At 47.5% G+C, this 20,957-nt stretch overlaps 1 protein-coding gene across 1 annotated transcript; it reads right to left on the bottom strand.

Moving 5' to 3' along the window:
* Positions 1 to 16,157: 16,157 nt before the first annotated feature.
* On the bottom strand, positions 16,158 to 18,996 carry LOC121970137 (probable L-type lectin-domain containing receptor kinase S.7). Its single transcript, XM_042520635.1, has 2 exons — positions 17,661 to 18,996; positions 16,158 to 17,241 (listed from the first exon to the last, which is right to left on the bottom strand). The coding sequence occupies exons 1-2, from the start codon at positions 18,979 to 18,981 to the stop codon at positions 16,376 to 16,378; spliced, it is 2,187 nt and encodes a 728-aa protein (XP_042376569.1). The 5' UTR covers positions 18,982 to 18,996; the 3' UTR covers positions 16,158 to 16,375.
* Positions 18,997 to 20,957: the final 1,961 nt, after the last annotated feature.

The following is a 20,957-nucleotide window of genomic DNA, read 5'->3' as shown; positions in this document are numbered from 1 at the left end:
ACATGGCGAGACACTAGGCCTTCTTGGGTATGGGATCACCCACCACTTCCTAGACAAAGCCTTTCAAAGAAATCGGATATTTAAACTTCTTACAGTAAACTAGGTTTAACTACAGAGACCTCAATAGAAGCATAATATCGAAACATGAAATCGAAACACAAAATCGATAACAAAAATGATAGCCTAAAATCGATAGCCTCTTGTATTTGGTTTTCAAGATCTATACAAAGAAGATGAACTAGTTATGATGCAGAAACAAATAACTAGTTATACCTTTCTTAGTAGCTTATAGACCTCTTGATCTTCTGTTGTATTTCTCTCCTCCTCTTAGACGTCGTGTGGGCGACGATCTACCAAGATAACTCCACCCGAACCACTTCTTTTCCTCCAAGAAACTCGAGCCGCCAAGGGATGCCAAAATAGGAAACTCCTTCTTCTATTCTTCTTCTCCTCTAAGCAATCGAATACAAGCCCTATTCCTCTCTTTGTTCTGCCGGCCTTAGCAAGGTAAGGATGAGATTGCCTTCGGCCAAAGTGAGGAAGAGAGATCCCTTGTATGCCCCCGGACCTAGATGAAGAAGAACCTCTCTTGTGCCGCCGACCCTTGATGGATGAGGGGATGAAAGGGCCGGTCCTAAGGGAGGATAAGAAGAAAGTTGGTCGGCCACCAAGGGACTAGGAAGAGAGGGAACTTAGGTTGTTAATCTCATGAAGCACCCTCTCCTTCTCTTTTATAATCCTTGGTCATGGTAAAAAAGAAAAGTTTTAAACATAATTAAAACTTTCTTATTTGTGGCCTACCATTAAAAAGAAATTTTAACAACAATTAAAATCTATCTTTTCTAAATTTTCTATTGTACATGGCAATAAAAAAAAAGTTTTAAAATTACTTTCTCTCTTTTAAAACATGTAGACAACTACAAAAAGGAAAGATTAATTAAAATTTCTCTTTTTAAATCATGGTTACAAAAAAGGAAAGTTTTATCAAAAATTAAAATCTCTCTTTTAAACATTATAGATAACTACAAATAAGGAAAGATTTTAACAAAATTAATCTCTCTTTAATCTTTTGTAGATACCTATAAAAGAAAAGATTTTAAAATTTTAAAATTTTCTTTCTAAACCATGAGGATAGCTATAAAAGGAAATTTTAAAATTAAAATTTTTCTTTTAAATGTCTTCATGAATGGTTATAAAAGGAAAGATTTTAACAAAATAAAATTTCCTTTTATTCTTAGTGGTGTGGTCGACCCCATGCTTGGACACCAAGCATGGTTTGGCCGGCCACCTCTTGGGCTCCAAGTTGATGCTTGGCCGACCCCCTTACTCAAAGCAAGGATGTGTCCGACCCATTACTTGGGTAAGAAGTGGATTTGGTGGATACTAGTCTTAATAGAGACTACATCAAGGACCGAGAGGAGAAATTGGTTTTAGTCTCTCGATGAGCTTGAGCTTTCTATGTTCGCCCCGAACACCCAACTCAAGTTCATCAATAATAACTCATACCACTAAAGGTTATTATTGAATTACCGCACCAATCCTAAATTATATTATGGGCTCCTTCTTATTATGAGTGCATTAATCTCCCTGTGTTTAATATATCAAATGTCAATTAATTAAATGAGTTACTGACAACTCACTTAATTAATATCTAGCTCCAAGAGTAGTATCACTCAATTTTATTGTCATGTCAGACTAGGTCCACCTGCAGGGTTTATATGGCAATCCTTATAAGCTCCTCAAGGGGACATCATCAACCTAGATTACTAGGACACAGTTTCCTTCTATAATTAACAACACATCATATAAATAATATTATTCTCAACTTATCGGACCTATTGATTCAACTGAATAAATCTCACTCATTGATAAATTAAAGAAATAAATATTAAGTATATGTGTTTGTTATTATATCGAGATTAAAAGCACACTTTCATAATAATAGAGGTCATGTTATTTTATGTATTCAGTATAAGTATCTAGGTCTAGCACATAATATTAATTAACACTTGGATACAATCACTTTTAAGAAAATATGGGGGAAGCTGCTTATTTAGCACAGCTTTAAAGTCTAATTACAGTTCATAATAAGGTAACGTTGCTTGTTCCAAGCTCACGGCCATAAAATTTAGATCTCACATCGTGAAATCTTTATAGTCTAGTGTGACATTTTTTAAATAAAAGAAAGTAGTGGAATTTTAGGTCGTGGAGTAGGCAAATTATGTTTTACATTCGAAGATCCCATTTTTGCAGGTTAAAAAACTTAATCATCCCGACCACCGGCGCAAGTTTTGCCAGTTGCCACCGTGGCTTGTTGGTCTTAAATTTAAATGAAAAATCCGCTGGCCGTCAATTTCACTGGAACACCGACCGACAAATTGACATCTGATGGGACACGTCTCCGTCAACAATTCCGATCGCAAGGAACCCAACAGTTGGCGTTCACTTGCAGCATATCGTATGTAACAAACCGCCTTTCTACACAATCCCCGAATCCGTCTATACGTGCCGCGGCCCGACCCCACAAACCGCGGCCCACCCCGTTCCATTCCGTTCCCTCGCGCAACACCTTATCGCGAATCATGTTCCCACGGACGGGATCAACCGGTTATGACATGGTATTCTTGCAACATGGGTCGAGAGGTCGAAGGTCTGCGGTAGCAATTGCGATAATATCAATATCTGTCCGTGCTAAACACCTTCGACCGCCATGTCATCGCCGGGCCCGTATTCACCGTGATTTACTCCCTCTCATACTCGTGGGGCAGAGGTGAGGGGGCCGCTGGGCGGCGGGACCCGCCTTTGCAACATGTTCTCTTCCCTCGGCCCTTCCCCTACGTCTCGCTACACGACGACCTCCACAGTCGCGCCGTGGCCAAGCCACCATTAACGTTGCTTATCTCTGTGGGCGGCCTGTCTTCCAGTTTTCACATTAACTTTGTGCATCGAATTTCGCCGTGGCCAACCACCATTAACGTTGCTTATCTTTGTGGGCGGCCTATCTTCAGTGTTCACTTTAACTTTGTGGAATTTCTCCTCGCTGCTATTGTTCTCCTCGCTCATCTTGTATGATGGGATAAATTTTAAATTGTTAATTTTTAAAAATTCTTGATCATTACGTCAAAATTTATATATTATATATCTATTATCTGTGTTACACCCTGGAACACAATTAGGTTCTACGGAAATAAACATCATGTTTACAAAAGAAGTTGCTGGGATTACTTAAAACAAATCACTCATCGTATGTAGCCAACCAATCAGATTCAAGCACCTCTTTTATACACAATTACTTTAAGTTTTTATATACATCTGTCTTGTAAACTAAGTCCAAATTTCAAACTCATAGATAACATTTTTTTAAAAACCTTTGTAGACATTATAAAAAGACATTCATAAATAACACTTTTCAAAAACAATAGACAATAATTATTAATCCTGTCCGAACGCTGAGCCGACGGACGCTGGAGACGTGGCACGTTCTGTTGTCTCCGACTGGTGGTGTAGATCTCCGGCGAACCTGCAAAGAAGCCTAGCCGGGAGGGGTTTCCCGTCGACGACCCTCCGACGCTCAAGTCAGGCAACGAGAGAAGCAGCATAATTGTGGCTACAGTAGAGATTTGCGCATACCTTCGTCGACGTCTGGGGGTCCTTATATAGGACCTCGGGGAGGCGCGGACACGCTTCTCTATGCGTGCACGCTTCCCTAAACATACCTTAGCAAGCCTCTGTTAGAAAAGTACCTCTGGCACCATTCCGCAATCGTCCGAGCATATCCCGGATGTGATGGTGGAAGCTTCCGCCGTATGATCCTGTGTACGGCTCGGCCGCCAACTCTGCTGCTTGTCGGCGGCAGACGTCTCGAGGATGATGTTATCCCCTGTCTCCTTTGTCCTCTTGCGTTCCCTGTCTGTTCCAGGGCTGAGCGGGTCGGCCGCTCGGCAGACATATAACTTCTGCATCGGTCGTATGCTCGGATGAGACTGCTCCCGCCTGTGTTGCCTTGTGCACCGGCCGAACGGACAGCCTGCTCGGCCCTTGAAACCTTTTTACCTTGAGCATCGAAAACCCGACCCCTAGTCGGGTTGTCTTTCATTCGGCTCGGGGGGATTCACAGCCGGTCGGCTCGATTCATTCGGTCGGTCTGCCTGCTTCGCCCGGTCGGGCGGGTCTTAGGGTCGAATCTCTTGACCTTTGACCTCCACGTGTCGTTGACCTTCCGCCAACGAGGGTTCTCCGCCTTACCACCGGATCACATGCCTCCCCCTCAAGTCTAGTCGAAGGAGGCGTTAAGTCCGACTGACTGGACAGCCGGTCGGCTTGAGTGATACCGCCCTGCCACTCGGGAATGTTCCTCCAAACGGCCGCTCGGCCTATTCCGAGCGCTGGCTTTGCTGCCGTGTCGACAGTCCTCGCTGACGCCCTTCGGATCTCCTCGGGATTCTTGCAAATCTTCTCTATTAAGACTGAGCACGCGCGCTGTGCGCCGTAATGGTGCTCATTAAATGCGCCCCTATGACCCGGTGCCATGTGGCGCTCTGCTGGCGTCATCGTATGGCTCGGCGATGTGTCCGATGGGACATCGGCGGTTTGAAATGAACGACCCGATGGGGGCCTCGGTTCCTGTGACTTTCATCGGACGGTCGAGGCCGATCGGGCCCAACCTTATAAAGCCGTCACCTTCTTCCTCCGTCACACTTCTGCCTTCGCGTGTCCCGCCACCTTTCTTCAGTGCTTCAGCGTTCCAGTGACTCCGCTTCACCGTTTTCCGACGATTCCCCGCCGTCTTCCTTCGATCCCCAGCCTCTTCGTAAGGTTCCTCCTCCTTTCCTCTCTGTTTTCCCCGTCTTTTTTTGTCGAGTTCTCGTCTTCTGGTCGCTGTCCCTTTCACATCGTCTCCTTTCCATGTGTCATTTTCTATTCTCTTGGCTTTTGTTTTCTTGCCCGATCGGATAATGGTCAGTTCATCCCGACCCGTAGATCCCACTTTAGGACCCTGGTATACTACCATGGAGTCTCGCTTCGATCGGCGTGACGCCGAGGCTTTGCTTGACGGTTTTGACATTCCGTCTGACTTTGAACTTATTCTACCCTCACCAATCGCTCGGCCTCACAAATCGCCGAGAGGAGCCATTTGCTTTTTCCGCGATCAATTCACAGTCGGTCTGCGATTTCCTCTTCATCCCTTCTTCGCCGACGTTTGTAACTTCTTTGGTCTTCCGCTCGCCCAATTAGCTCCCAATACTTTTCGACTTTTGTGTGGAGTGGTGGTACTGTTCAAGATACACCGCATCCCTCTTCGACCGGAAATTTTTTACTATTTTTATTATCCCAAGCAGTCCGAGCTGGGCACCTATCTATTTCAGGCTCGGCCCGGTCTAGTCTTTTTTGATAAACTCCCCTCCTCCAATAAACACTGGAAGGAGTACTACTTTTATCTTCGTCTCCCCGAGCGGGCTCCCTTCCGAACCCAATGGCAGGTCGGACCGCCTACTTCTCCCGAGCTAAAAAGATTTAAGACCCGACCAGATTACCTCGAGGCCGCGAACATGCTTGTCGGTCTGAAGCTCGATATCAACAAACTTCTGCCTGAAGGCGTGCTGTATATCTTCGGTCTGAGTCCGAGCCGCACTCCACTTCCGAGCAGCTTTGGTAAGAATTTCACTTGCACCTGTACTTTGAGTGCTAACTGATTTTCTTCTTTTTCCTTTGCAGCAAATATCGTCATGGAGTCCGTGATGCTCGGGATTTTGAAGAGGAAAACCGAGGCGCTCGAGGCGGCAGCCGCCAAAGAGATGGAGCAACTGGGCATCACTCCGGTCGGCTCTCACGAAGGTGAGAGTGAGACACACGCGGAGGAGTCGGCCGCTCAGGCCTCCCCCGTGGAGGTGACGGGAGGCGCTACATCGGACAGGGAACTGGCCGCCCCAGAGTAAGGCTCCGATCGAGAAGACAAGCGCCCGCTCAGAAAAAAAAGGCGCCGGGCGGAGACATTGTTGCGATCAGCTACTTCTGCTGTTCGTGTATCCGAGCGGGCGGGATCCGGTTCTCGTGGGAAAACTCCAATGGTGGAGGCATTATCCTCCGATCGGACTCCGTCTCAGTTAAATCTGCCCGCCAACCCTATTGAAGATGTGTCGGTCAGCGCTCTTCCACCTGCCCCCCGCCGGGTCTAGCGCTCGGCTATTTTGTCCAAGTTCTCCGCCCCGACCTCTGCTCCCTCTGCCTCGGCTCGCACGACTCCCGGCCGGAGCCGCACCATCAGGGCTACTCTGCACCTTCCCACCGAGGAGCTTTTGCCTGAGTCTGATCGGCCGACCGCGCCCGAGCATATGATCACCATGAAGGGGCCCCTCGCCGAGATGTGGGTCGATGCTCGGGCTCGTGTTGCGTTGATTCCGCTCGCCAACCTAGCCAACAGCCAAATGCAGCAGGCCACTGGGGTGAGTGTATTTTCTTCCAAAGTCCTTTACGCCATCTTTCCGGTCGGTTATTAATAATCTTGTTTATGTCAGAGATGGGTGGAGGAGATCGCGGTCGTCAATCGGCTGGCCATGGTGGACGAAGAGCTGAAGAAGCTGAAGAGTTCGGGCGGTCCGTCCTCCCAAGGCCCCTCCTATGCCGAGCTACAGAAAGAGCTCAAGAAGACCAAGGATTTGTTGGAGGCGGAGCGAAAGAAGACGGCCGACCAGGCCTATACTCTGGCTGAACTCGAAAGACAAGTCAAGACACTTGACCGGAAAATAAGCCTAGCCACTGATCGGAAGAAGACGGCCATCGCCGATCTGGAGAAAAAAAACGTCGAGGCGCGGGGCCTGGAACAACGAGTCAAAGAGTTGATGGAGCAGCTGGACGGCGAGAAGGCGAGCCGCTCGGGGGAGGCGCTCAAACATAAGGACGAACTGAAGACCTTGCAGGAGTCTCTTGAAGCTTCCCAAGCCGCCTTCAAGGAATATCAAGAGGCCGAGCCAGGCCGGGTCGCCGCCCTGAAGCAGCAGCACATCCGCTCGAACGAATTTTCTAAGAAGGTCTGCGAGCGGATATATACTGCCTTTGAGCTGGCTATTTCTGCCACGACGGACTATCTGAAGTCCAAGGGTCAGCTTCCCGACTCCACAACCATCCCGGCCGAAGACTACGTGGCGCTTCTTTCCTCCATCCCGAAGACCGTTTATGATTTTCTTGAGTAATGTTTTTTGTAATCCTTCCGACCGGCTCTTAATGACCTGACTTTTAATGAAGATATGTTGTCCTTTCGTTAGCTTATTCTTTTTTCCTTTTCCGTTAAATTGCTCATACCTATGTCTTCCGATCGGATCACGAACTACCGCCGTTCGCGTCCCCTACCTTTCCTTCTAGTTAATCGTCTCTCGCCCTGCTCTCCAAAGGAATCCCTCGTGAAGTATTTTTGATAATCGGGCCACTCGTCCGAACACACCCACTTCTTTAAATGGAATTCCCATTAAATGTTAGCGAAGTACCTTTGGTAACTTGGCCGATCGGCCACTCGACTCACAGGTCGACCTTTTTATTATCTTCTTCCGGCCGGGAGGTTTATAGTCGCCGGTTCGACTCTAAGATTTAACGTCGCTGCTCGACGGTCTTCAGGCCGGGGGGTTTATAGTCGCCGGTTCGACTCTATGGTTTAACGTCGGAGCTCGACGGTCTTCTAACCGAGGGGTTTATAGTCGCCGGTCCGACTCTAAAATTTAACGTCGCTGCTCGACGGTGTTCAGGCCGGAGGGTTTATAGTCGCCGGTTCGACTCTAGGGTTTAACGTCAGAGCTCGACGGTCTTCCGGTCGGGGGGTTTATAGTCGCCGGTTCGACTCTAGGGTTTAACGTCGGAGCTCGACGGTCTTCCAACCGGAGGGTTTATAGTCGCCGGTTCGACTCTAAGGTTTAACGTCGGAGCTCGACGGTCTTCCGACCGGGGGGTTTATAGTCGCCGGTTCGACACTAGGGTTTAACGTCAGAGCTCGACGGTGTTCAGGCCGAGGGGTTTATAGTCGCCGGTTCGACTCTAGGGTTTAACGTCGGAGCTCGACGGTCTTCAAGCATAACTCAAACCCAGCCGATCGGCATGGGGTCTTCGACATCGAGCCTATGACTCGGATAATATACTCCCGGCCGAACGACACGGGGTCTTCGCCATCGAGCCTATGGCTCGGATAATATACTCCCGGCCGAACGACACGGGATCTTCACCAACGAACATTTGGCTCGGATAATATACGCCCGGCCGAACGGCACGGGGTTTTCATCATGCCTTTATACAACCATCCGATGGGCGCACAGTGCTCATGCCTTTGCTTTGTTCTTATAACTTTCATTCCTGCAGCCAAAGGATACATCCGAACATAATATTCATGAAAATATTTTACATCGGCACACCTTTCATCCGGCCCGATAGGGCTGGAGGTGGTTTGCGCTCCATGGCCTATCCAGCTGCCGTCCATTCTCATCCTCCAAGTAGTAGGCTCCAGATCGGAGCTTCTCGACGACCTTGAAGGGTCCTGCCCAGGGAGCCTCCAGCTTGCCTACGTCCCCAACCGGCTTCACTTTCTTCCAGACCAAGTCACCCACCTGGAATGCTCGAGGAATCATGCGGCGGTTGTAGTTCTGCTTCATTTTCTGCCTGTAGGCCATCAGCCGGACGGACGCTTTGGCTCGTTCCTCGTCGATCAAGTCCAATTCCAGCTGTCTCCGCTCGGAATTATCTTCGTCGTAGTTCTGGATCCGGACGGACTCTAAGTCGACTTCGACTGGGACGACCGCCTCACCTCCATACACTAGGTGGAACGGTGTTACTCCCGTTCCCTCCTTAGGGGTCGTGCGGATTGCCCATAAGACCCCCGGCAGCTCGTCCACCCAGCTTCCTCCCATGTGGTCGAGCCGAGCCCGAAGAATTCAGAGTATCTCTCGGTTGGGTACTTCGGCTTGACCATTCCTTTGGGGATACGCCACAGACGTGAAGTGCTGCTCAATGCCATATCCATTGCACCATTCCTCGAGCTGCTTTCCGACGAACTGCCGCCCGTTGTCCGACACGAGCCGACGCGGGATGCCGAACCGACAGATGATGTGCTGCCAGATGAATTTCTTGACCATCTGCTCGGTTATCTTGGCCAATGGCTCGGCCTCCACCCACTTGGAGAAGTAATCTACTGCCACCAATAGAAACTTCCATTGTCCGGTCGCCATAGGGAAGGGTCCTACAATGTCCATGCCCCACTGGTCGAACGGGCAAGACACTGTGGACGCTTTCATTTCTTCCGTCGGCCTATGAGAACAGCTGTGGTACTTCTGACAGGAAAGACACATTGCGACGGTTCGAGCGGCGTCCTCGTGTAGCATTGGCCTGAAGTATCCGGCCAGCAGGATCTTCCTAGCCAAAGACCGGCCGCCTGGATGACCTCCGTAAGATCCTTGGTGTACCTCCTGGAGAATGTACTCGGCGTCTTCCGAGATGACACACTTCAGCAGAGGTCGAGAGAACGCCTTTTTATAAAGTTGATCTCCGATGAGCGTGAACCGGCCAGCTCTCCTCCTCAGTAGCTGAGCTTTGTCCCGATCGGACGGCGTGGCACCCGAGCGCAGAAACTCTGTGATGGTTGTTCTCCAATCGCTCGGGAATATGAGGCCATCCATCCGGTCCATGTACGCTACCAAAGATACTTGCTCGATTGGTTGCTGGATGACGACCGATGATATTGAGCTTACGAGTTTGGCTAACTCATCTGCCGCCTGGTTCTCCGCTCGGGGTATCTTCATGACCACTACCTCGGTGAAGCTGGTCTTGAGTTTTTTAAAGGCCTCCGCGTACAATCTGAGTCTTGCATTGTTTATCTCAAAAGCGCTCATGAGTTGTTGAGCGGCAAGCTGGGAATCCGAGTGGATCACCACCCGACTGGCTCCAACATGCCGTGCGGCCTGCAATCTGGCTATGAGGGCTTCGTACTCTGCCTCATTATTTGTTGCCCGATAGTCCAGCCGGACGGATAAATGCATCCGCTCTCCCTGAGGCGAAAGTAGCATGATCCTAATTCCACTTCCGAGCCGAGTGGACGATCCGTCCACATATATTTTCCATGTAGCTTCGGGCTCGGGCTTTTGTACCTCGATCACGAAATCAGCCAAGGACTGTACTTTGATCGCCGAGCGGGGTTGGTATTGGATGTCAAATTCGCTTAGCTCCGTCGTCCACTTGATGAGTCGTCCGGATGCTTCAGGGTTCAGGAGTACCCTTGCTAGCGGGCTGTTCGTCATCACAATAATGGTGTGCGCCAAAAAGTAAGGGCGCAACCTCCGAGCGGCAAGGACCAAGGCGAAAGCCAACTTCTCGAGACCGGTGTAGCGAGACTCAGCATCCTTTAAGATATGGCTTAAAAAGTACACTGGCTGTTCCTCGCCGCTCGGCCTTACTAATGCTGAGCCCACAGCATGCTCAGTTGAAGATAAATAAATGCGGAGCGGCTCACCTATGGCTGGTTTCGCCAACACGGGTAAGGAATTCAGGTAAGTCTTCAATTCCTCGAACGCCCGATCGCACTTCTCGTCCCATTGAAACTTGGTGGCTTTACGGAGAATCGTGAAAAATGGCAAGCTCCGGTCGGAGGTCTTAGAGATAAACCTTGACAGCGCCGTTATCCGACCGGTGAGATGTTACGTTGTACCTCTCGGAGATTTCTGGGAGGCGGCATGTCCTGCAATGCCTTTATCTTGCTGGGGTTCGCCTCTATGCCCTGCTCGGTGACAATGTAACCCAGGAAGCGCCCACCTTTTACTCCGAACAGGCACTTCTGAGGGTTAAGTTTGACGCCATATCTTCTTAACGTTTGGAAGGTCTCCTCCATGTCCGTTTAGAGATCAGCCGCCCGGAAGGACTTGATAAGTATGTCGTCCACGTACACTTCCAAGTTGCGTCCGATCTGCTCCCTGAAGAACTTGTTCATCAAACGCTGGTAGGTGGCTCTTGCGTTCTTCAGCCCGAACGACATTACATTGTAGCAGTAGGTGCCGTCCGCCGTGACGAAGCTGACCTTCTCTTAGTCTTCTCGGGCGAGCGGCACTTGATGGTAGCCTTGGTATGCATTCAGCATGCATATCAGCTCGCACCCGACCGTGGATTCAACCAGTTGATCGATCCGGGGGAGGGGTAGAAATATTTCGGGCATGCCTTGTTCAAGTCCTGGAAATCGATGCAGACTCTCCACTCGTTGCCTGGCTTGGAGACCAGAACCACATTTGCAAGCCAACTCGGGAATTGCACTTCCCTTATGTGGCCGGCCTCTAGAAGTTTTTCAACCTCCATCCGGATGATTACATTCTGCTCCGCGCTGAAGTCCCTCTTCCTTTGCTTCACCGGCCGAGCGTCCGGCCGGACGTGAAGTTCATGCTGCGCTACGCTTGGCGAGACCCCTGGCAGCTCATGGGTCGACCAAGCGAAGACGTCACAGTTTCGCTGTAGGCATTTGATCAACTTCTCCTTCTGCTTCTCCTCCAGATCGGATGCTATGAAGGTGGTGGCCTCCGGTCGGGAAGGGTCAATCTGCACCTCCTTCTTTTCTTCATAAACCAAAGAAGGTGATTTTTCAGTAATAGCATTTACCTTGACTCGTGGCACTTTCTGAGCGGACTTGGATTCGGCTCGGACCATCTCCACATAGCATCTCCGAGCCGCCAATTGATTTCCCCGCACTTCCCCCACTTGATCTTCCACCGGGAACTTGATCTTCTGGCAGAAGGTAGAGACGATCGCCCGGAACTCATTGAGAGCCGGTCGTCCCAAGATAACATTGTACGCCGAAGAAGCATCAACCACGATGAAGGTGGTGGTCCTTGTCCTTCTGAGCGGCTCCTCGTCCAACGAGATAGCTAGCCGGACCTGGCCGACCGGCAAGACTTCGTTCCCAGTGAACCTGTAGAGGGGGGTCGTCATTGGCAGGAGTTCAGCTCGATCTATTTGCAGTTAGTCGAAGGCCTTCTTGAATATTATGTTGACCGAGCTGCCTGTATCAATGAAAATGCGGTGAATAGTATAGTTAGCTATTACCGCTCGGATGATCAGGGCGTCATCGTGTGGGACTTCGACTCCTTCGAGGTCCCTGGGACCGAAGCTGATCTCGGGTCCGCTCGCCCTCTCATGGCTGCATCCGACTGCATGTATCCTTAGCTGCCTTGCGTGTGCCTTCCTGGCTCTATTGGAGTCTCCTCCGGTTGGGCTCCGACAATGATGTTGATTTCGCCACGAGATACGTTGCCCCTATTTTCCTCTTCTCGCGCGGAAGGTTGAGATCATTCGTGCGACGCCCGCTGGTGAGCTCCGGGATGCTGACGATGCTGCTTCTCGGGGGATCTCCTTTTTGTCCTTTGAACGGAGCTCCGTTGTCGATGTTGACGGTCTGGTGAGGGTGATCGGCGACGGTAGCTCCTTGGCGCGGGATGAGCGATGGGGGGGAGGCTCCGACAATCGCGGGTGTTGTGAGTAGCCGACTGATGGAGTGAACAAAATATTGGGGTCCATACCTTCCCCCTTGGCTTGGGTCGATCAGCCACGACTTGTTGGACGGCGTGCGGCTGAGTGTGCTGATGAGGACGGGCGGCTTCGGCTCGCGGTCCTCTAGGTGGCTGGTGACTAATGGGCTGATTCCGCTTGGCGGAAGCTGGTTGGTCACTCAGGGCTTCTTTCATTCTCGCCGCCTGGGGTTCCTCCACGTTGATGTATTTGTTGGCCTTGTGCAGCATGTGGTCGTAATCCCGAGGCGGCTTCCGGATGAGCGAGCGGAAGAAGTCACCGTCCACGAGCCCTTGTGTGAACGCGTTCATCATTGTTTCCGAGGTGACCATTGGAATGTCCATGGCCACCTGGTTGAAGCGCTGAATGTATGCTCGGAGCGGCTCCCTCGCGCCTTGCTTGATGGCAAACAGGTTGACGCTTGTCTTCTGGTGGCGTCTGCTGCTTGCAAAATGATGGAGGAACACCTTTCGAAATTCCCTGAAACTTGTGATAGATCCGTCCGGCAGTCTCCGAAACCACCGATGCGCATATCCCGAAAGCATGGTGAGGAACACTCGGCATTTTACAACATCTGTGTATTGATGCAGAGTGGCAGTGCTGTCGAACTTACCCAGATGGTCGTCTGGATCGGTTGTTCCATTGTATTCCCCGATCGCTGGGGGCGCATAATGCTTCGGCAGCGGATCACGCAGGATGACATCTAAAAACTGCCGGTTGATCCGCTCGGGTGACGTGTCCGTTTGGGGTGCTTTTCCTTTTCTGCCATCCCGGACGGGTGCTTCGTCCGATGAAAATCCCTTGTCTTGATTAGCTTGAGCTACCTCCGAGGTTTTCTGGAATAGCGCCCGATGAAAAGGTATCGGGGCGGGCGGCGCCCCCATTTGGGTGCCGGCTGGTCCCTTATTCTGCCCCCATATTGAGATATGCTCCTGCCTGTCTTCGGGCGACGCTCGGCCCCCCGAGGTTGATGTCGCCTGCTGCGCTGCCCGCTCGGCCTGAGCTTTCTGCTGCTGCTCCACGATTTTTGCTGCTCGCGCTTGGACGAGTGCTTCGAGCTCTTCGGGAGAGAGCGTTACCAGAAGTTGACGTCCAGCTTTTTCCATCTTCTTGGCTCGGATTCAGGTGCGTTCCCATAGACGGCGCCAATTTGATCCTGTCCGAGCGCTGAGTCGACGGACGTTGGGGACGTGACACGCTCTGCTGTCTCCGACTGGTGGTGTAGATCTCCGGTGAACCTGCAAAGAAGCCGAGCCGGGAGGGGTTTCCCGGCGACGACCCTCCGACGCTCAAGTCAGGCAACGAGAGAAGCAGCATAATTGTGGCTACAGTAGAGATTTGCGCATACCTTCGTCGACGTCTGGGGGTCCTTATATAGGACCTCGGGGAGGCGCGGACACGCTTCTCTATGCGTGCACGCTTCCCCAAACATACCTTAGCAAGCCTCTGTCAGAAAAATACCTCTGGCACCATTCCGCAATCGTCCGAGCATATCCCGGATGTGATGGTGGAAGCTTCCGCCGTATGATCCTGTGTACGGCTCGGCCGCCAACTCTGCTGCTTGTCGGCGGCAGACGTCTCGAGGATGATGTTATCCCCTGTCTCCTTTGTCCTCTTGCGTTCCCTGTCTGTTCCAGGGCTGAGTGAGTCGGCCGCTCGGCAGGCATATAACTTCTGCATCGGTCGTATGCTCGGATGAGACTGCTCCCGCCTGTGTTGCCTTGTGCACCGGCCGAACGGACAGCCCGCTCGGCCCTTGAAACCTTTTTACCTTGAGCATCGGAAACCCGGCCCCTAGTTGGGTTGTCTTTCATTCGGCTCGGGGGGATTCACAGCCGGTCGGCTCGATTCATCCGGTCGGTCGGCCTGCTTCGTCCGGTCGACCGTGTCTTAGGGTCGAATCTCTTGACCTTTGACCTTCATGTGTCGTTGACCTTCCGCCAATGAGGGTTCTCCACTCTTACCACCGGATCAGTTACTTTATTTGAAAAATTATTATTTTGATAAGAAAAAAATATAGACAGCAGTTTTAATTAAAACTGTTGTAAACAATGACAATATTTTTTTAAAAAAAAATATTATCGTTTGAGTATTGTATATGAATTTTTTTCTCATAGTGAATGATTGATCTTAAATTATCTTTAGAGTTTTGGTGTCACGATTAAAATCCCGTTAATATAATATTTAAGATTAGATTCTCAATTACAACATACCATAGAAAATTTTCTTTATTGGCGTGATAAATGTATGAATGTTAATCGTCTGATCAGACCTAGTAGAATAACTCCATCCCAGTGGACACATCATTTGCCAGTCTGCATCAGTCACTACTATCCACCTCAGCCGCCTTTCTCCACAGCAAATTTTGCCGCGAGGGTTTTGGAATTTAAAAGGTTTTATAAAAATAATAAAATAAACTTTCCGAAAAATAAATCAAGACAATGGTCGGAGTCAAATTCATTATATTTTATATAATTTAATTGTAGGCCAAATCTCCATAGATATCATCACATAGTAGTAGTTTATGGATTAATTTTTATTTTTTTTTCCGTTCCCTTTCACAGGTTAATATTTGTCAACAAGACTTTGGCTTGTGTATCTAGTCATAGTCATGAACTATTTAATTATCTATATTATAGTAAAAAATGATTATATTTATTTTAAGAGTCTTTTACCGTTCATCTTTAAGAATATACTTAGTTAGTTAGAGGATAAAAACTTTCCAGTGGTACGTGGCTTCGCCCTTGGGCACCGTTGAGCCCTTGATTTCAAGGACCACGGATTTATATAGTGATATTGCTAATTAATAAATCTTAAGGGTGAAGTGTTACACTTGCCCAACAAGTTAAGTACTCAAATGAACTAATCCTCATTTGTATATCTATATACTCAAATTACGTATTCAATTCATCTTTTTTCAAGCTTCCATTTTTTCTACATTTTAATTTCAAATTCGATATAAAAATAGTCAAACTATCATGACTAATTGTAGAATATATTTTTAATTAGAAATTAAATAATAAAACTGCTGAATTAGTTTTTCTTGTACATACCATTTGAAATATTTTAAAATAAATTCAAAGTAAAATAAAGAATAAATATCTTTTCAAGGTAGGACAAAGAACTTGTTAATTCCCCTCACTTCATTTTAGTTAAAAATAATTGTTTTTTTTTCATAAAAAATAAGGATATATTGTTTTTTTTTTAAAAAAAAACATCCTCTACTTTTACTTACATTGAAAAGATTATCCTATTTTTAAAAATATTAAAAGAGGGTTCTTATATATCCAAAAATAGTTCCATTTTGAGTATTTGTTATAACAGACTATAGTTGCTCTAATATACTTAAATTATTAAATAGTTATAATTAAAACTTCTCTAATATTAATTAAAATTAATATAATACAATAAAAAATATATAATAAGAAATAATTTTAACTAAATTGAATAAAAACTAAACTAATTTATTTTAACTGTGCTACCACACTGGTAATTTATTTTAACTATAATGATAACTATTATACATTTTAGTAATTCTAACTGTGCTGCTACACTGGTAACAGTTGAGGCTATAGCGGCTAAAATAAAGTCAGAAGAAAACATTCTTATAACAAAGGTAGATTCATTACCTTCGCGGTCCCTCTAATATCAGCTTTATCAATATAAAAAAAGATTTATATAAGTACATATATTTTCAAATTTATATCTATATGCATCTCCCTCTAAATACACCGGCTTGAAAAATATGCCAGAGAGTGGATCCCAATGCGAGGAGAAACGGAATGCAGAATTAAAAAAAAAAAACAATTGGACAAGAGAAATGGACGACCGCCAAGTGGCCAAGTCAGCACCTGACCGGTCAATTCGGGGACGATGATGCAGTAAGGAAGGTGTCTGTAGGCGCCACGTTTTCGTCTCCGTCGGGGAGATGCGGACTCCGCCGCGTGGGTGAGGCTTCGAATGACGACGCCCTGGCTGAGACGAAGGTGCCCCCACTCGATGCCCCCGGCGTGGCAGGGGAGGACGGCCACACGAATGGAGGCTTGAAGTGCGGGACAGCTGGCGGCGCCAGTGCGCGGGAGATGATTTGCACCGTCTCTTCCGTCTTCGGCCGCTCCGACGAAATCGGATGGCTGCAGGCCAGGGCGAGGAGGAGAAGACGGCGAGCGTCCTCGGGGTCGTAGTCCTCCCCCAGGCGGGCGTCGACGGCCTCCAGGATGCGTCCTTCGCGGAAGAGCTTCCACACCCAGTCGCATAGGAACAGGAAGCCGTCGATGTCGCAGCGAGGGCGGCGGCCGCAGACGACCTCGAGCACCACGGCGCCGAAGCCGAAAATGTCGGACTCCCGGGTGGCCCTGCCGGTCTGAAAGCACTCCGGAGCGATGTAGCCCAAGGTGCCGGGGACGCCGCCCATCTCCAGCTCGGCGTAGGAAGTATGGTTGGACTCGATGGCACGCGCGAGGCCGAAGTCACCGAGGCGCGCGTTGAACTTGGCGTCGAGCATGATGTTGGAGGCCTTCAGGTCGCGGTGCACCACCTTCTGATCGTACAAGTCGTGCAGGTAGTGGAGTGCACAGGCGACGCCGGCGATCACGTTGTATCGCCGCGCCCAGCTCAGGGTCGTCGTCCGCTGGCTGTTTGGTCCGTCGAACAGATGGTGGTCAAGGCTGCCATTAGGCATGTACTCGTAGACCAGCAGCAGCCTACTGTCGGTGTGGCACCATCCTGCGATCAAACAACGACGACGATTGTCAACGTAAAACGAATCGTCAATTTCTTAACCTCTAATCACTTCTGGCGTAGTGCTAAATGATCGGTCACGTTATGAGTTTACTGCCGCAAAGCATTTTTGAAGAAATTCTCTCAGAATTCGTACCACCTTACAGGCGATCAACGTTGACCAACTAATTAACTTGGGTTTTGAGTTAAAAAATCAACAAAAGAGAACACCGAGGAATCATCTGGAAAGACTTGGATACTAAGCAAGCATTGTAGAACAGTGTCAACATGTATTCTTTATATGATAAACATCGTTAGGATCTCATATAGAGAGATGAGAAAGGTTAAATTAAAAGATTTTGCGGCAAAATTAGCAAACAAAATCGAAGTTTTTTAGGGGATAAAGTTGGGTAAGACGTACTAACCAACAAGGGGGACGAGGTTCTTATGGCGAAGGCGGTTGATGATGGTGAGTTCCTTGAGGAAGTCGTTGGGAGCGCTGGTGCCTTCCCGGGAGAATCGCTTCACGGCCACCTCCTTGTTCTCCTCAGGCAACACGCCCCGGTACACCACGCCGAAGCCCCCTTGGCCCAGCTTCATGTTCTCGTGGAAATTGTTGGTCGCCTTGTCGAGGTCCTCGAACTCGAACTCCCTCAGCATCCCCGGTAGGCTCTTCAGCTCCGCACCCAATACCAGCGCGCTGCTGCTACTGACGGCCTCATCTCTCGGCATCCTCTTCCTCATCTTCAGCCACACAAATAGCCCAGCCCCAAGCGCCATCACGAGCACTAAGACTCCCCCAACGATCGCGCTAATCTTCCAGGCCGGCACGCCTTTTCGGACATCGGTTAACATCTGCACGGTCAGATTCCACGACAGCATGCGGTTAAGCTCGTAGTTAGTCCCCGTCGAGGCGGCAAACCCGAAGTACAACTCCTGCTTCAGGTAATCGCTGAGATCGATCGGCCCTTCTAGCATGGCGGAGGCCGGCTTTGGATTGTTTTCGATCGCCATGTAAACGCGCAAATAGCGCATCGCACCATCGTAATCGATCCAGACGGTGTAGTTGGTGTCGTTCACAGGCGCGATCGAAAAGTTCAAATCGGAGAATGTCTTCGTGGAGTTCACACCGTTGATGTCGAGGCCGACGTGGTTGTCGTTGGGGTCGCCCAGATCGGCCTGCCTGACGGTGTCGAACTCAACGGCGACGAAGTGGTTGCCAGGGTTCCCGTTGAGGGAAGCATTGGTGAGGCCGAGAAAGGCACCGTGGCTCCCCGGCGGCGCCAGGCCGAGGTTGGAGGAGACGAGGAAAGCCATGCCCTCGCCTGGGGTCATGTTGCCAATACGGAAGACGTTTATTTTGAAGTACATGACCTGCTTGGTTGTGGCGCTGGAGGAGGAAGAGGAGTCCATCTGCCAAAGCTTAAAAGGCATGTTGTAGGAGACTCGACCGGATTTATTGAAGAGGTAGATGGAGTCTTCGTAGGCGATATAGCGGGTGCCCTGGCTGTAGCCGGAGTCGTTGAATATCGAGAAATTAGCACCGTTGCCGAAAGAGTAGAAGTAATTAGGGACGCTATGGGAGAAGGTATCTTCACTGGTGGTGACCGTCTGGGATTGGGCGTGGGGGAGGTGGGGGAGGAAGAGTAGAAGAACGGGAAGACGGAGGAGAGGTGGAAGAGGGCAGCCGGCCATCTTCTTCGTAAGGAAAGAAACGGCGAGCCACGGCGGAAGCTTAAACTCCATATATTATTTTATAAAAGCCGTAGTGTCCCTCGACCATGAATGAAAGGACCGGAAGGAAACGCGTTAATCGGTCTAACTCAACTAGTTTGACCGACTCATCCAAGGTGACCAGCTTGTCTAACCGGGCCAAATTAATCAACTTGTTCAATCTTCTGGCTCATCCACATTGATCAATCTAACAAGCACTATTTGATTCAATCGAACCAACATATCTAGTCTTAAATAAAAAAATATAATGCTTTACCAAAATAATGCATGCCTCAAAGTCTTGGCAAATCCAAAGACGGAACAGAAAAGTTTACATGGGGGCAAATAGTCTAGCGCGTAATCAGTTACCATCCGGACAGTTGAGCGGACCCCACCAGTCTTAAAATGTTGACAGTGAGTGGTGTTGCAGCTCCACCTCCAGTTATAATCGACATTTGTAACCATCTCACTGCCTATCTACGACGCAATGTATTCTAGGAAAGATAGATCGCCAGAACAATGGTTCCTCTCAAACGACTTCACATTTTTTGGAACGATATCAATCTATTTAGTTTAGGGTAGCGATCGTTTATATCAGGTTCGACCTCCAATAAAATATTTTTATATCAGTTAAAAATAATTTCAAAATTTATTATAGTAAATATTCATGCTCAGAGTCAACTATATCAATCTGTGAAGGCATCTATGATGAGATCCATTATAATAAGATATGATATCATTTACCTCAAACGGTTCAGTATCATCGATCTCACGAAAAAATATAAGAGATAAATTATTAGATATTTTACACTAACACACGATTCTTTATGTGAATGAGGTCAGACATCCAATGAGATATTTTGTATCTGTTAAAAAATTAACTATGAAATCTATTCAAACAAACATTCATACAAATACTAACTACGCTAATCTATAGGGGCAACCTATGATGCAATCCATGAAGCTTGAATGAATCTCACAAGTACATGGATTATGGCTGATAGGGATGACAATGAGTAAAATTTTAGTTGAATTTCATATTCTCAATATCCATATCCATCTATTATATATATTCATCACAACCCATTAGGTATTTTATTTTTATTCTCATCCCTATACTAACATCATCATATTACTATATATATATAAGTATATTAAAATTAAAATTATTTTAATAAATTTATAAATATTTATTAAATTCTTTAAAAAATAATCGGGAAAGTAGCTACTGATTTTTACCACATCCATCTACATATTAGAATTCAAAAATATTTATACTCAAATATCTAATTATTTAATTGAGTCTAAAAATCTAAAAAACTCTTCTGTTTGATCGGATATTAAATTCTTTTAATGAGATTCAGAAAAAATTATCATCTTAATGTTCGAAATAGAATTTGGATATATGAACTCTCTTTCCATTTTAAACCTTTCTTCTTCGGTGGCAGCGTGCCTTAGGACGAGACCATCACGAGAAAGCATCACAATGAATAAATGGACTTTTTTTTTATTGAAACGATGACATTCTTGTTTTGTTTTTTTTTTAATTTATTATTGAGAATAGCATCCCATCTCGCATGAGTATTTTTTTTTTTCTTCTAAAAATAACTTTTATATTTGATGTTGTTGGAGCTCTTACGATCAAATAGTTGATATAGAACTATAGTAGTTATGATTTAATAAACATTTTAATATATTTATTTCAATTCTAATCATTATTAAGACGGTAAATGGACGGAGCCATCCTTGGCTAAGGTGGACTCTACCCATCAAAAATTTTTAATAACTATGATATTTATTAATATTTTTTTTAGTCTCATAATTAATTCACGGATCATTTCCGTGAGTTCATTGACCTATAGATTCTGTAGTCCACCTTTTCATGATTTTCTCCTAGTTCCCTCTGTAATTGTGATCAAATTTCGGTTAGAATTCGGTAGCAATTGACTATAATCTTTTTCTGGATTTATATTCTCATATAGGTTATATATAGTTTAGGTTGGGATAGG

Source organism: Zingiber officinale, chromosome 4A (assembly GCF_018446385.1).
Source record: "Zingiber officinale cultivar Zhangliang chromosome 4A, Zo_v1.1, whole genome shotgun sequence".
Taxonomy (NCBI): Eukaryota; Viridiplantae; Streptophyta; class Magnoliopsida; order Zingiberales; family Zingiberaceae; genus Zingiber; species Zingiber officinale.
This window is presented reverse-complemented; position numbering and strand designations above follow the sequence as displayed.

What these genes read in the sequence shown, in the direction of transcription:
- LOC121970137 (XM_042520635.1), bottom strand. Translation starts at nt 18,981, where the DNA reads ATGGAGTTTAAGCTTCCGCCGTGGCTCGCCGTTTCTTTCCTTACGAAG. An exon ending in GAACCTCGTCCCCCTTGTTG is followed by an intron (nt 17,242 to 17,660) that starts GTTAGTACGTCT and finishes GTTTGATCGCAG; the next exon opens with GATGGTGCCACACCGACAGT.